General features: G+C 43.1%; 1 protein-coding gene across 2 annotated transcripts in view; it reads left to right on the top strand.

Annotated features, from left to right (window-relative positions):
- Positions 1-211: 211 nt before the first annotated feature.
- Positions 212-16,067, top strand: part of DDX10 (DEAD-box helicase 10) — a 329,406-nt gene continuing 313,550 nt past the window's right edge. Inside the window, exons 1-4 of one of the 2 annotated variants that reach the window (XM_035008875.1) lie at positions 212-503; positions 8,512-8,572; positions 9,333-9,463; positions 10,523-10,681. In XM_035008875.1, coding sequence (XP_034864766.1) covers positions 318-503; positions 8,512-8,572; positions 9,333-9,463; positions 10,523-10,681 — 537 coding nt within the window. In that variant the 5' untranslated portion in view covers positions 212-317. The remainder of the gene's footprint in view (positions 504-8,511; positions 8,573-9,332; positions 9,464-10,522; positions 10,682-16,067) is intronic. The other variant, XM_035008874.1, reaches the window with a different exon arrangement.

Consider the following 16,067-nt stretch of genomic DNA (forward strand, 5'->3'; position numbering starts at 1 on the left):
TGCGTCAATTTAAAGAGCCGGCGCACTCCTGGGGCCGCTAGCCCCGCCCTCTTCCTCAGATCGCTCCGCCTCCGTCTCCCCGCGGCTGGCCCGCTACGCCCTGCGGAATGCACGTCACCAATCAGCGTCCACTTTCCCCTTGCAGTCACCGCGAGTGCCCCGGTTTCAAAAGCTCGGGGGCGGGGCCCAGGTTCCGCGCACGCGTGGTCGCCCCGCTCTCCCCACGCTGGTTCCGCGTTCCCTCCGTGCCGTCGCTCCGCCTGGCCTGAGGTGTCTCGTGTCTGGCGGCGGTCTGGGCTGTCTCTGCCGCGGCAGCGATGGGCAAAACGGCCGGCCCTCGGGGGCCAGGAGGCCGGCCCGACCCGGTGCGGAGCTTCAGCCGTTGGAAGAAGAAGCACAGCCATAAGCAGAGCCAAAAGAAGCAGTTGAGGCAGCAGCTGAAGAAGCCCGAGTGGCAGGCGGAACGCGAGGCCATCGGCCGCCTCGTGCAGAACTACGAGAAGGTGAGGCCGGCGCGGGGGGCGGCGGGGGGCGCGGGCCGGCGGCGGGGGGCGGCGGGGGCGGCGGGGCCGCGAGTTCCCGCGGCGATGGAGCTCTGTCACCGGGGCCTGGGCGGGGGCGGGCAAGCCGGCCGTCCGCCGGGCTGGAGATGGGGGTGGGGTGACCCACAGGCGGTCTGCCGGGCGCCGGCCCAGGCCCCTGGACCACCCAGGCCGCTCTTCTGCTCGCCGCACCGCTCTTGATAAAGTAATGGAAATGCAGTGGCGCTTGAGAGCGAGGAGTTAGTAGTGAAACAGGGTAATACGCGCAGTAGTACTAACGACAGTAGTGATAATAAGGACACCTGGGTTTTCAGGCACTGCCCGTGTGCTTTACATTAATTATGTGACTTGAACTGAGGTATGGGTCGTATTCCCATTTTACAGGTGAGAACACTGAGGCTCCGAGAAGATAAGGAGCTTGTTTTAAGCTCGCATGTTAGTAGGTGGTATGGAATTGGAACCCAGACCCATGTCTTTCCAAGTCCAAGGGCTTTGCCTTTGACCCTTATGCCCGATCTGCAGACCTCGACCTCATCCGCCTTCCTTCCTGTGCTCATCTCCTTTTCTCTTCTTGGTTCCTCTCCCTGTCCAAGAACTGGCATAGGAAAGCTGGACTCCTGGTGTGTTTCTGCCATCTGCCATCCTCCGTTGTAGTGGATGTTCCCGGATGGGTAGCCCTGTGGTTATCATTTTGACCTCTTGTCCTTTCCCCCCGCCCCCTCAGCCTCCTGGGCATGGTCAGTACCCCTTCTCCTCGGCCCGCCACAAACCCCTTCTTTTGGCCTTCACCCACCTCATTCAGCCTCTCAGTGATTGCCCCCTTCTGGTACGGTACAATCAAGGATTTAATATATGGGACATTTCTGGAATTATAGTCATCGAGTGTCATGCTTGTATAGCTTTCCGTTAAATGCCTCTTAGGTCAACAGTAAGATTAGATAGATAACCTGTATTTCTGTTTGGGCTTTTATGTTAAGATAAATGATAATTTGATCCTGGCTTTTGATCACCAGATGAGTGACTTTGGGCAGGTTATTTACTCTGTCTGCTTCCTTTTTCTTATCTTTAAAAGGCATCATAATATCTGTTTTATAAGTTGTTGGGAGGCGGTAGTAAGAACGCATGTTAAGCATTCTAGGCAGTGCCTGATACATATAAATATATTAGCTGTTACATTATTTCTACTATTGCTGTATGCACAGCATCTTAAGAAACCACTGTAAACTATTAGATTGCATTTTAGAGTGTTCTTTGACTAGACTTGCTTGAGGGATCTAGTCTCAGCCTTTCTTTCTTCTCGTGTGTAACAGCAGTGCTTATTCCTGTGGACTGGTGACTCCTTTTTGTATTCTACCCTCAGCCTTCTGAGTTTGTATTCTTTTCTTCTGACTGTGCTGGTTGTCTTTACCTGTCAGGATACCTTAAATACACAAGTCCAAAACTGGGCTCATTATCTTTGACTCCCCAATTCACAGTCCTGTGTATTAGTTCCCTCTTGCCACTGTAACAAATTGCCACAAACTCCATGGCTTAAAGTGATAGTTCTGGAAGCCAGAAGTCTGAAATCCATTTCATTGGGCTGGAATCAAGGTGTCATCAAGGCCGTGCTCCATCTGGAGGCTCTCGGGGAAAATCCGTTTCTTGCTAGCTCTGGCTTCTGGTGGTTGCATTCCTTGGCTTGGGTCTGCACCACTCCATTTCTGCCTCCACGGACACATTGCCTTTGGTTCTGTGTCAAATCTACTTCTGCCCTTTTAAAATAAGGATACTTCTGATTGCATTTAGGGCCCACCCAAAATATTGAAGATACTTGCTCATCTCAAGATCTTTGATAACGACCTGGACAAAATCACTTTTGCCATCTGAGATAATATTCACAGTTCTGGAGGTTAGCATATGGATGTATTTGGGGCTGTTATTTGGCCCACCACATGCTAGCCCTACTATCTAAGCAGACTGCTGAGCTAGAAACCTAGGAGTAATCCTAGAGACTTTCCTCTCAGCACATCTTACATCCAGTCACACTGATAATCCTTTCTGCCTCTTAGATTTTTAAAAAGTTACTCCATCCCTCCTGCTGTGCCTTAGTTCAGGCCCCATAAACTCTTGCATGGATTACTATGGTAGCTATTGCTTGTAATAGGGATTAGTAAGCTCTTTCAGTAAAGGACCAGATAAGTACCATGGCTTCAGCTTCGCAGGTCAGGAAGGTGGAACCCCTCAACTCTGCCATTGTAACACAGAAGCTGCCGTGGAAATACTTAAACACATGGGTATAGCTGTGTTCCAACAAAACTTCAGTCAGGAAAACTGGGGGCTGGATTTGGCCCTTAGGTCTTATCCCCCTCTGATCTATCTTCTGTATTGCTGGCAGAATGATTCTTTCCAAGATGAAAATCCAGTCATCTTATTCTTGATTAAAACCCTCCCTTGGCTCACAGTTACTTTCAGGAAAATGGTCAGATACTTTCATGTGTCAACACGTTCTACTCCAGCAGAAGAGTAAGTTATTTGTGGTCAGGCAGACCTGGTTTAAATCTCACACAGTTGGGGTATTGAGTAGCCAAGTTTCTTAATATTCCTAAGTCTCAGTTTCTTTCGTTCAGCAGAGATTACTAGCTACCCAGAGTGTTGTAGAGGTCAGAGAGGTAATGCATGTAAAACAAGTGGTGTGTGGTAAGCATACATGCAAGAACAACTTGTAATTTCATGAATTGGCCGTGTTCTCCGATGCTGCTACTTTTTTTTTTTTTTTTAGAGATTATTCAAATATTTTATTTATCTATTTGAGAGAGAGAGCAGGAGCAGAGGAAGGGGCAGAGGAAGAGGGAGAAGCAGGCTCCTGGCCAAGTGGGGAGCCTGACCTGGGGCTTGATCTCAGGACCCTTAGATCATGATCTGAGCTGAAGTCAGAGGCTTAGCTAAATGAACCACCCAGGTGCCCCGCTCCCTGATGCTTCTTGTCTTGGTACTTGATGTTTCCACCGCTTGCAGTGAGCTCCCGCATTCTCCCACTCTAGGAACACCTACCCGTCCTTCAAGATTTAAACTTTTATTCCTGACCTCCCCAAGTGGAGTTAGGGCTGCTGTGTGTAGCGTTCTGTATACACTTTTATTACAACATTATCACCAGGCTGTGATGATTGGCTTCTGTGTTGAGCTGCTTTCTTTTCTTTTTTTTTTTTTTTTTAAAGATTTTATTTATTTATTTGACAGAGAGATAGCGAGAGCAGGAACACAAGCAGGGGGAGTGGGAGAGGGAGAAGCAGGCTTCCCGCCGAGCAGGGAGCCCAATGTGGGGCTCTATCCCAGGACCCTGGGATCATGACCTGAGCCGAAGGCAGATGCTTAACGACTGAGCCACCCAGGCGCCCTTGAGCTGCTTTCTTAACTTTCCCACTAGACCATCAACCCCTGACGGTCAGAAATCTTCGACACCCTCACCTTCGTGCTTCCAGACACTGGTAGCATAGTGCTTGTCCTGGAGTAGGCTCTCAGTGTTTAGATGTTGTTTGGGGCACAAGGACCTTTTCCAGATGGCTTTATTCTGGTTGGTAACATAGGTCAATTCTTTTTGGTCTCTGTTTGAATTACAATTACTAACACTTATGAAGCTTTTTACATGTTGACTTGCCATATCCTCACAATAGATGACACTATGAGACTGTTTCCATTATATGGGTGAGAAGCGTTAAGGAAGAGCAAGATTAAATAATTTCTGCAAGCTTAAACAGCTAGTAGTGAAAAAGTTCTAACTCAGGTAGCCTAGGTCTGATGCTAGAGTGCCAAATTACGACACTTTACTGCGTTGCACCTCACGAATGTTTAAATTCTAACCTTTTCACTATACGGAAGGAACAAATTTTTCCTGTAAGTATTGTGTTTTATTTCTTTATTTTTAATCTTAGAAATACTAAGATTTTGTGAGGAAAGAAATGCACTTTGAAATCAAATGCCAGGGCCAGCAATACTAGAATACAGTTACAGCAGATTGTCTAGGTAACTAAGGTGCAGACCCTCACGCAGGGTTCCTCCGATGATAGCGTCTGTGCATAAAACTATTATTACAGCGTGTTTATAATACAAGGATGGTGTTCAGTAGGCTCACTGGGAAAACACTGAACAGTTTGATTCAGAAATATCTGGAACAGTTTGACAAGGTACTTGTTGAGGTCTAGGTCAAAATAGATAGGAAAAAATACATGTCTGTGTCCCTACGGAGGTGGGGGGTTGATACATTTTGATAAATGTTAAAATCTTAAATATGTACAGTGCTGTGGAGTTAGAGGGTGGTGTAATTAGGGGGAAAGAGGTTGAGTTATTCTGTCCCTGCCCTTTCTGGCTAGGTGAATTAGAAAAATGTGTTTCCTCTGGGCATCCTGCCCTTCCTCTTTGTCTTTGCAGCCTCAGGCCTGGCTTGTGGAGCTGAGTGTGAGCTGGATTTCAGCCTCCATATGCCTCTGTGTGGGGCACAGACTGTCCAGCAGTTTGTGGTAGCCATGAGTGGAGCTAGTTCTTGAATGATGTGTTCTCCAGATAGAATAGATTGGCAAGAACATTGTATGTTGAGGGAGCAACACAAGGATATACAAAAAGATGTGATAACACGTGGTGTTCTTTGAGAGGGAGATGCTCTGTGGACTGTGGTATGTGTTCCTGAACTGGCTTCAGATGAGGTTGCAGAAAAGGGTCAGAGGTGGATTGTCAATGGTTTTGGAGGCTGTAATAGTTAAAATAATGGTCTCCTAAAGATGTCTGCATCCTAACCCTGAGCCTGTGAATAAGTTACATGGCAAAGGGTAATTAAGATTGCTGATTAGCTCACCTTAACATAGGGGGATCTGGAATATCCAGGTGGGCCCAGTGTGATGACCCAAGGGTCCTGAAATGTGGAGGAGAGAGGCAGTGGTGTGGGAATGCTGTGAAGTGAGGGAGACGGGAAGACCATTGCTGGCTGGTTTTGAAGATGGAAGAGGGACGTAAGCCAGTCCAAGGAAGTCTGTGGAAGCTGGAGAGAGCAAGGAAGTGGATTCTCTCCTGTAGTTACCAGAAAGAATTTCAGCTGAGTGAGACCCATTTTGGACTTCTGACTTGCAGAGTTTAAGTTAATAAATTGATGTTGGTTTAAGCCACTGTTGGTGGTCATTTGTTTCAGCCCCTGTGGGAAATTCATACAGAGGCGATATTTGGAAACTATCTGGAAGCAGTGGGGAGTCTCTGGGAGCAGTTAGAGAACATAGCCAAGCTGTACAGGCTGTGGAGGCTGTGACCAGGTCGGAGACTGTTGTTGCTATTGTCTAGGTCTTAGGTCTTCCGAGAGGCAGGTACCAAGTTGGGATTAAGTGAATTGGAGATTTATTGGGGGGCAGTGTCTGCAGAAGTGAAGGAGAAGGAACAGAAATAGGGAAAGGAGGGAGGACGGAAGGAGGAGTCAGTAGGAAGAGTCTCAGGCTGCGGCACAGTCTAAGAAGGCTTATGCTGATGGGGTGTCCTGGATCCAAAGCTGCCCTCGAGGGGACTGTCCGGTCCTGCAGGAATGGGGCAGGAAGGGTCTCCGGTTGTGCTGCTGATCTGAGTCATCGGGAGCAGCCAGGGAAGCATGGTGCTGTCAGTGGTGGCTCTGGAGGATCCACTCATCGACTACGGCTCGTCCTTCAACGGTGCTCCCTGCAGCCCGAGATCTGGGTGGTTTATTTCTAAGGCCACCACGTAGGGGGTGTGTGTTGGGGGTTCTGATGGAGAGTTGGGATTGAAGCTTGTGGAGAAACGTTGAGCTCTTTGTTTCAGTTCGGCACCTGTGGTTACTGTTGCTGAGAGACTCCATCTCTGCACCTGGGGTTCATTTAGACTGCCTTTGATAGTCGTCAGCTAGTGCTGGTTAGGAACCCTGTGCTCTAATCCACGTTTCCCCCCTTTAATCAGAATTTGGCGTCGTTTGAGGCAGATTGCTTTTCTTGTCATGATTGCAGGAGGTGGAGCATTCGAGGACGTTCTTCTATTTTCTTCTCCTGCTTTGAGGCTGTGAAAGCATTTTTCACTTTTGTGAGAAATGAGAGTTGTGAGAAGAGTGTTGGAGGAAGTCCTGGGGGTGGTGAGTGGTATCCACCCTGTTCTCCCCTCCGCCCCTCCAGCTTTCCCACCAGTGCTGGGAAGTCCCGGACAAGTACTGTTGCTGAAACATCTGTTCTCTGAGTTTAGAAGAGGGGCGCAGATTTCAGAGGGAGTGTGAGCACTGGAAGACAGGAGTGATTTGTTTTTAAGAAAAGAAAGGGCCGAAGGGGAGCTAGAGCGTTACTTTGTAGGAACATAGCCGACTTCTGTGAGTTCTAAATATTCCTTGGAATGTAACTGAGAGTCTTCTGGAACAAGGTTGGCAACCTTTTTCTGTAACAGGCCAGATAGTCAGTATTAGGCTTTGTGGGCCATGTGATCTCTGTCATAACCACAGAGACGCTATGTAAATGCGAGGCTGTAGCAGTGCTCCAGGAAAACTGTTTGCAAGAACAGGCAGCCGGTTGGATTGGGCCATAGTTTGCTGACTCCCGTTCTAGTTCATCGGTGGCGTAATTATTTCCTTCTGTTTCTTTGACTTCTTTCTAAGAATATGTTGGGTAGCTCTACATTGTAATGGCCGGCAGAGTGCTGGAATAGTTCCATTCTTCCAGACTTCCTGTTAGGAGGTCGGCAGGCTAGACAGAGATGTGCAGTATTTCCTTGGAGGAGCCCACTTTGCCCATGCCGTATCTCTGATGGAGGCTGACCAGTGTGTCGCTCATCTGGCTCCTCCTGCAAGCCTTCTCTTCTTTGTGAAAACAGCTTTTTAGCTGATGATATCACAAGTGCATGGGTGGACTGCCTCTAATATTGATGTTGTGTTTGGGAGATTTACCTGATGGGACACAGTATTCTCATGAGTTTTTCTCTTACGTGATTATTCCTCTTCACTCTTCTCTGGAATGATTTGTAGGGATTAAGGCAATGTGTTAATATTCGTGTTTTCAGCATGTGAGGACAGAGAATAACCCTATCTGGGCTACATTAAGGATCTTGGGAAAGATGATATGTAGACTGTAAAATGAAATAAAAGCTGTCATCCCTTTACTGCCTGGAGTGTAATTTAAATAAATGAACCTTACAAATGCAACTTTTCCCTTTTGTGAGTCATGAATAATTTGGCAGCATATTCCCAGATCTGAACAGGAGTTCCTGCTTTCAGCATCTGTAATAAAATAATTTTCCTGAGTAGCTGAAATGAAATTCAGAAAATTGGGTTTATGCTAATGAAGAACATCAGTAATGAACATTTAGATAATGTAAAGTTAAAGGGCAAAATGTTACTTACTGTGGCTTCAGAGCATGACGGAGACATTTCTTCTGTTTATTGTTAATGCCCTCTTCTTCACTGTACCCCTAAATGAGGAGTTGTCAGGTTGGATTTGGCATGCCACTGATGGATGGTTAAAACTTGAAAAGATTTGTGCTAACAAGATACATTTCTCCAGTTAACTTCAATCTGTTCTCCAAAGTGTGTAAATAGAAGTATTCTCGTTGTGTTCTGTGGCTTATAGTCATTTTGCCCCTTATTTCTTAATATTCCTTGAAGGATGGACTGAAGGTAGAGTTTCTTCCTAAAATTGACGTGGTGATGATTTACTGTGTTCTCAGAGGTGAAGGAGGGTTGTGGTGGTGGTGGTTTGTGTGTGTTTTGAATGAATGAGGGTTGTTTTTTTTTTAACCAATTTAAATTGTTACAAGCTTATATTTTTGATTCATGACAGCTTCCTTAAGGCATATTTCTTTCTAGAAGATGATGGTTTTTAATTAGAAGTGATGGTTGAATTCAATCCTGTAGTACCAAGGACTAGCCAGGCAGCACAATGTAAACGAAAATGGCCTTGTTGTAAAACAGATGAATTATATGGTACATTATTTTTTCTTAGCTGACACAGTCTCCTTTTTCTTTTTTCAGATAAATGTAAATGAAATTACAAGATTTTCAGATTTCCCTTTGTCTAAAAAAACATTGAAAGGTAGGCATATGGTGATTTTGGGACGTGTTGTTGGGTTTCTTGATGTTTTTTATAAATGGAAAAAGATTTAGAGCATTTAACTTGAAAGATATTACTTTGGCAAATAATTTTGTTATCTTGAACCTCTAACACCAAGAAACAATATTAATTCATTCGAGTATTACCGATTTGTCGTTCTCACCCTTTCTGAACTAAAAAACAGTACTGAAAAAACAAGATGCCAGGGCCTCTCAGTAATTAAAATAAAATCTAGTTATGTTAGTTAAAATGAATAAGACAACAAAAGTGACATCTTTTATATTCATGTGTTAGGGCCACCAGAACAAAATCTCAGACTGGGAGGTGGGGGCTTAACAGAAATGAATTTTCTCACAGTTCTGAAGGCTACAAGTCCAAAGATGGAGATGCTTTCAGGGTTAGTTTCCTCCGAGAGCCGTCCTGGAAGGCTCTTTTCTGGGACTCTCTCCTTGGCTTACAGATGACTGCTCTCTTGCTGCATCTCATGTGGTTGTCCCACTGTGCAGTCATACTGTTGGTGTCTCTTTTTGTGTCCAAATTTCCCCTTATAAGGACACCAGTGACATCAGATCAGGGCTCATGAACTTAACCACCACTTCAGAGGCTTTCTGAATACTGTCACATTCTAAGGTACTGGGTGTTAGGGCTTCAGTGTACGAGTTTTAGGGGGCACAGTTCAGCCCGTACTCCTGTTTTACGGGGATTTTCTAAAGTGTCACTCTCTTCCCCTCCGCCCTGGCAGGTTTGCAAGAAGCCCAGTACCGTTTGGTAACTGAGATACAGAAGCAGACCATTGGACTGGCTTTGCAAGGTAAAGATGTTCTTGGCGCTGCCAAGACAGGATCTGGCAAGACTTTGGCTTTCCTTGTTCCAGTAAGTACTTTTTTTATATTGGGTCAGGTCCTCTATTACATGCTTTTAAAACATTCTATGCCTAGGTAGAAATCATGATGTAGAGAGTTGTTTCCTGTTGGATTTCTTTGGCTAGATTGCAAACTGTGTCAGGCGGGGCCCCAACTGTTCTGTTCTCCACCATATTTCCTCCGTCCTAACACGGTGCCTTGCACATGGTGGGCACTTAGTAACTTCTTGAATTCGTGAATTACTGTGCCTCGACAAGCCTTTGCATTCCTGAAGCATGTGGGTCTTCCAAGCGGCAGGTGAGAATGGTTCCGCCCTGTTGTAGGACCGCTGGGGCAGGCTGGGGAGGCTGTTTATGCACTCATGCTTGCAAACCTGCCAGTTGCATTTATACTTGCCACTTGTTTAGGATAAAGCTGAAATATGCTTACTTTAAGGAGATTGGTGATTCATTGAGAATTTTCCAGGACATTGCTAGCTGTCATTTTTGAGCAGTGAAACAATAGAGCCTCTTAGGAAGGTACTTATATCTCAGTTATGCAGTTGGTCTCATAATTTAATTCCTCAAAATAATTGGCTTAGAAAAGTCACATTTGAGTTTTTGTTCCAAGTACTGCAAAACCATTTTTCCCTTAAATCCAATTTTTCAAAACGATGTTTCTCTACAACTAGAAAGTTCAGTCACTGTATAATTATAGTAACTACACAGATGAAAGTTTAATGTGGTTTCTGTTCAGAAAATGGTGACAGATATTTTTCCGATATCTGTTTTAATAGTTTGAGGGCTGCACGTAGCTCTCACTGATTGCCAGTCTCCTGCCAGGGCTCTGGCGGCAGCTGACCTGCTGTGAGGTTTATGTTTCCTTCCCTCTATGACTTGAGGGATCTGGTGGCTAGAAGAAAAAGAAAAAAACAAAGCAAAGAGTTGTTCTTTCTGATTGGATGACACTTGTGACTGGTATGTCCTCTGCTTGGAAGGTGCCTTTGATTTGGAGGAGCAGGGTCGGTTCAGGAATCAAAATGCTGCCTTCTGAAAGACTTACTAAACACAAATTTGCTGTCTTTTTTGAGGCGCTGGAAGCCTTATATCGTCTACAGTGGACCTCAACAGATGGGCTGGGGGTTCTGATTATATCACCTACGAGAGAACTGGCCTATCAGACCTTTGAGGTTCTCCGAAAAGTAGGAAAGAATCATGACTTTTCAGCTGGTCTCATCATTGGTGGAAAGGTTTGTCCTTTTGTCTTGTCCTTCTTTTTTCTATAACTTATATTGGAGCACTGTGGCAGTTGACAGGAAAGAGGTGGAGATTTCATTTAAACAGGTAGGCTGGCATCCTGGTGGGGTCACTGTCATCTAGGGTTCTGATTATCAATTCTGAAGGTCCAGAAAGTCAATTTTTGTGAGGGTATCTGAATTGGTCAGGTTCTCTGAGATTATTGTACTCTAAACAGCCTGTAAATCTGTTTGTTAATTTACTTGGGAAAGGTACCATTTGAGTATTTGGACTAGTTCCTTTTAAGAAAATATCTAAGAGGTTGAATAATTCAGAACATTGCTGGCTCAGCAGCAGAAGAAAGCAAGACTGTTTTGTTTTGTTTTTAAAGATTTTATTTATTAGAGAGAGAGAGAGAGAAACAGCATGAGAGGGAAGAGGGTCAGAGGGAGAAGACAGGCTCCCACTGAGCTGGGAGCCCAATGTAGGACTCGATCCCAGGACTCCAGGATCATGACCTGAGCCAAAGGCAGCCGCTTAACCAACTGAGCCACCCAGGTGCCCCAGAAGACAGTGTTTAAAAAAAATTTTTTTTAAACTTTATTATTTTTATTTTTAAAGATTTTATTTATTTATTTGAGAGAGAGAGCGAGAGCATGAGAAGGGGGAGGGTCAGAGGGAGAAGCAGGGTCCCCGCCGAGCAGGGAGCCCGATGTGGGACGCGATCCCAGGACTCCAGGATCATGACCTGAGCCGAAGGCAGTCGCTTAACCAACTGAGCCACCCAGGCGCCCAAGCTTTACTTATTTTAAAAGATATTATTTTAAAATATTTTATTTATTTATTTGAGAGAGAGAATGAGAGACAGAGAGCACGAGAGGGAAGAGGGCAGAGGGAGAAGCAGACCCTCTGCTGAGCAGGGAGCCCGATGCGGGACTCGATCCCGGGACTCCAGGATCATGACCTGAGCCGAAGGCCGTCGCTTAACCAACTGAGCCCCCCAGGCGCCCTAAACTTTATTTTTTTAACTGAAGTATAGTTAGCACATAATTACATTAGTTTCAGGTGTACAACATACTGATTCAACAAGTCTGTATGTTTTCGTGTGCTCACAAGTGTAGCTGCCACCTGTCACCATATGACGCTATCACAGTACCGCTGACTGTCCCCTGTGCTGTGCCTTTCATCCCTGTGACTTTGTCATTCCATAACTGGAAGCTTGTATCTCCCACTGCCTTTCACCCATTTTGCCCATCCCTCTCCGCTCTGGCAATAATCAGTTTGTTTTCTGTATTTATGGGTCTCTTTCTGCTTTTTGTTGTTGTTGTTGTTTTGTTTTGTTTTTTTTGGATTCCACATGTAAGTGAAATTATATGGTATTTGTCTTTTTCTGACTTACTTCCCTTAAGCATAATATTCTCTAGGTCTGCCCATGTTGTTGCAGGTGGCAAGATCTCATTCTTTTTTATGGCTGAATAATGTTCCTTTATATAAATATACCACATCTTTTTTATCCACTCATCTATTGATGGACACTTGGGTTGCTCCCGTATCTAGGCTATTGTACGTAATGCTACAGTGAACATAGGGCTGTATATATCTCTTCAAATTCGTGTTATTTTCTTTGGATAAATACCCAGAACTGGAATTGTTGGATCGTATGGTAGTTCCATTTTTAATTTCTTTGAGGAACCTCCGTCCTGTTTTCCACAGTGGTTGCATCAATTCACATTCCCACCCACAGAGCAGCTGGGTTCTCTTTTCTCCACATGCTCGCGCCAACACTTACTTCTTTTTGGTATCAGCCAGTCTGGCAGGTGTGAGGTGATAGCTCATGGTGGTTTTGATTTGGATTTCTCTGATGGTTGGTGCCATGGAGCATCTTTTCATATGCCTGTTTGCCTTTGGGAAACTGTATGTCTTTGGGAACTGTATGTCTTTGGGAAAATATCCAAGTCCTAAGCCCCCTTTTTAATTGGGTTGTTTGTTTTTTGGTGTTGAGTTGTAGAAGTTCTTTATATATATAATGTATATATGACATATTGTATATAAATAGGATATTATAGGATATTATATATCATGATATATGAAGGATATTAACCACTTGTCAGATATGTCATTTGCAGATATCTTTTTCCATTTAGTAGGTTGCCTTTTCATTTTCTTGATGGTTTCCTTTATTGTACAAAAACTTTTTACTTTGATGAAGTCCTAATAGCTTGTTTTTGCTTTTGTTTCCCTTGCCTGAGGAGACATATCAAGAGGAATGTTGCTAAGGCCAAGAGATCACTGCCTATGTTTTCTTCTAAGAGTTTTATGCTTTCAGATCTTATGTTCAAATCTTTAATCCATTTCGAGTTTATTTTTGTATGTTGTATAAGATAGTGGTCCAGTTTGACTTTTTTGCATGTATCTGTCCAGTTTTCTTAACACTATGAATAGAAGAGACTGTCTTTTCTCCATTGTATATTCTTTTCTCTTTTGTCATAGATTAATTAATATATGTGTGGGTTTATTTCTGGGCTCTGTATTCTATTACATTGATCTATGTGTCCATTTCATGCCAGTACCATACTGTTTTGGTTATGATAGCTTTGTAATACAGTTTGAAATCTGGGATTGTGGTACCTCCAGCTTTGTTTTTCTTTCTCAAGATTGCTTTGGTTATTTGGGGTCTTTGTGGTTTCATGCAAATTTTAGAATTCTTTGTTCTATTTCTGTGAAAATGCCATTGTTATTTCAGTGGGGATTGCATTGAATCTGTAGATTGCTTTGTGTAGTATGGACATTTTAACAATATATTTACTATCTGTGAGCTCGAGACATCTTTCCATTTGTGTAGTCTTTAGTTTCTTTCATGAGTGTCTTAAAGTTTTCAGAGTATGGGTACTTTAAAAATTTTTTTATCTTTTTGTTAATTCTTAGGTATTTTGTTATTTTTTGGTGCATTTGTAAATGGGACTGTTTTCTTAATTTCTTTCTTATTGCTTGTTATTAGTATATGGAAACACAAATGATTTCTATATGTTAATTTTGTATCTGTGACTTTACTGAATTCATGTATTGGTTCTCATACTTTTTTGGTTGAGTCTTCAGGGTTTTTTATATATAGTATCCTGTATCAGCAGATAGTGACAGTTTTACTTCTTCCTTTTCTATTTGGATGCCTTTTATTTCTTTTTCTTGCCTAATTGCTCTGGCTAGGAAAAGCTTTTAGTTTTTTACCATTGAGTATGATGTTAGTTTTGAGTTTGTCATATGTGGCCTTTATTATATTGAGGTATGTTCCTTCCATACCCACTTTGTTGAGAATTTTTATCATGAATGGATGTTGAATTTGGTCATATACTTTTTCTTTTCTTTTTTTTTTTTAAAGATTTTATTTATTTATTTGACAGAGAGAGACACAGCGAGAGAGGGAGCACAAGCAGGGGGAGCGGGAGAGGGAGAAGCAGGCTCTCCATGGAGCAGGGAGCCGGATGTGGGGCTTGATCCCAGGGCCCTGGGATCATGACCCGAGCCAAAGGCAGACGCTTAACAACTGAGCCACTCAGGCGCCCCGGTCATATACTTTTTCTGCATCTATTGAGATCATATGATTTTAATCCTTCGTTTTATTAACGTGGTATATATCATGTGGATTTGCAGATGTTGAACTGTTCTTGCATCTGTGGAATAAATCCCACTTGATTGTGGTGTATGATTCTTGTAATGTATTGTTGGATCTGGTTTGCTAATATATTTTTTATCATTTTATTTTTTTCATCATAATAAGTGTACTCTAATCTCCACCCTGTATTTCCCACATCTCTCCACTCACCTCCCCTCTCGTAACCATCAGTTCTCTATAGTTAAGAGTCTGTTTCTTGGTTTGCCTCTCTTTCTCTTGTTTTCCTTTGCTCATTTGTTTTGTTTCTTAAATTCCACATATGAGTGACACCATAAAGTATTTGCCTTTCTCTGACTTATTTCACTTAGCATAGTATACTGTAGCTCCATCCATGTCATTGCAAATGGCAAGATTTCATTCTTTTTTATGGCTGAGTAATATTCCATTGTTTATATATACACCATCTCTTTATACATTCATCAGTTGATGGACACTTGGGCTGTTTCCATAATTTGGCTTTTGTAGATAATGCTGCCATTCAGGGTGCATGTATCCTTTTGAATTAGTATTTTTGTATTCTTTGGGTAAATACCTACTGGTGCGATTGCTAGATCCTAGGGTAGTTCTATTTTTAACTTTTTTTTTTTTTTAAGGGCTCTTTAGACAAAGGTGTCTAGTATTTTTTTTAAAGATTTTATTTATATATTAGAGAGAGTGTGAGTGCATGCACAAGCTGGGGGAGGGGTGGGGGGAGGGGGAGGGACAGGCAGACTCTGTGCTGAGCACAGAGCCCTATGTGGGGCTCAATCTCATGACCCTGAGATCATGACCTGAGCTGAAATCAAGAGTGCAGCACTTAACCAACTGAGCCATCCAGGCACCCCTATTTTTAACTTTTTGAGGAACCTCCATACTGTTTTCCAGAATGGCTGTACCAGCTTGCATTCCCACCAGCAGTGCAAAAGTGTTCACCTTTCTCCACATTCTCGTCAGCACCTGTTGTTTCTTGTGTTGTTGATTTGAGCCATTCTGACTGACGTGAGGCCGTATCTCATTGTGGTTTTGATTTACATTTCCTTGGTGATGAGTGATGTTGAGCCTCTTTTCCTGTGTCTGTTGGCCATCCATAGGTCTTCTTTGGGAAAATGATAGTGTTCTGCCCATTTTTTATTTGGATTTTTCGTGTATTGTGTTAAATCAGTTCTTTATATATTTTGGATACTAACACTTGTCGGATATGTCATTTGCAAATATCGTCTCCCATTATGTAGGTTTCTTTTAGTTTTGTTGATTTGTTTCCTTTGCTGTGCAGAAACTTTTTATTTTGATATAGTCCCAGTAGTTTATTTTTGCTTTTATATTTCCCTTGTCTCAGACATATCTAGAAAAATGGTGCTGTGGCTGATGTCAGAGATTATGTCTGTGCTCTCTCTAAGAATTTTTATGGTTTCAGGTCTCAACATTTAGGTCTCTAATCCATTTTAAGTTTATTTTTGTGTGTGGTATAACAAAGTGCTCTAGTTTAATTCTTCTGATGTGGCTGCCTAGTTTTCCCAATATTACTTCTTGGAGAGGCTGACTTTTTCCCATTGGATAGTCTTTCCTACTTTGTCAAATATTAGTTGACCATATAGTTGTGGGTTGATTTCTGGGTATTATTCCTTTGACCTGTGTGTCTATTTTTAATGCCAGTATCATACTGTTTTAATCACTACCACTTTGTAGTGTAACTTGAAATCTGGAATTGTGATACCTTCAGTTTTGTTTTTCTTTTTTAAGATTGCTTTGGC

The sequence above is a fragment of the Mirounga leonina genome, unplaced genomic scaffold (genome assembly GCF_011800145.1).
Source record: "Mirounga leonina isolate KUSES-001 unplaced genomic scaffold, KU_Mleo_1.0 Mir_153, whole genome shotgun sequence".
Lineage (NCBI taxonomy): Eukaryota > Metazoa > Chordata > Mammalia > Carnivora > Phocidae > Mirounga > Mirounga leonina.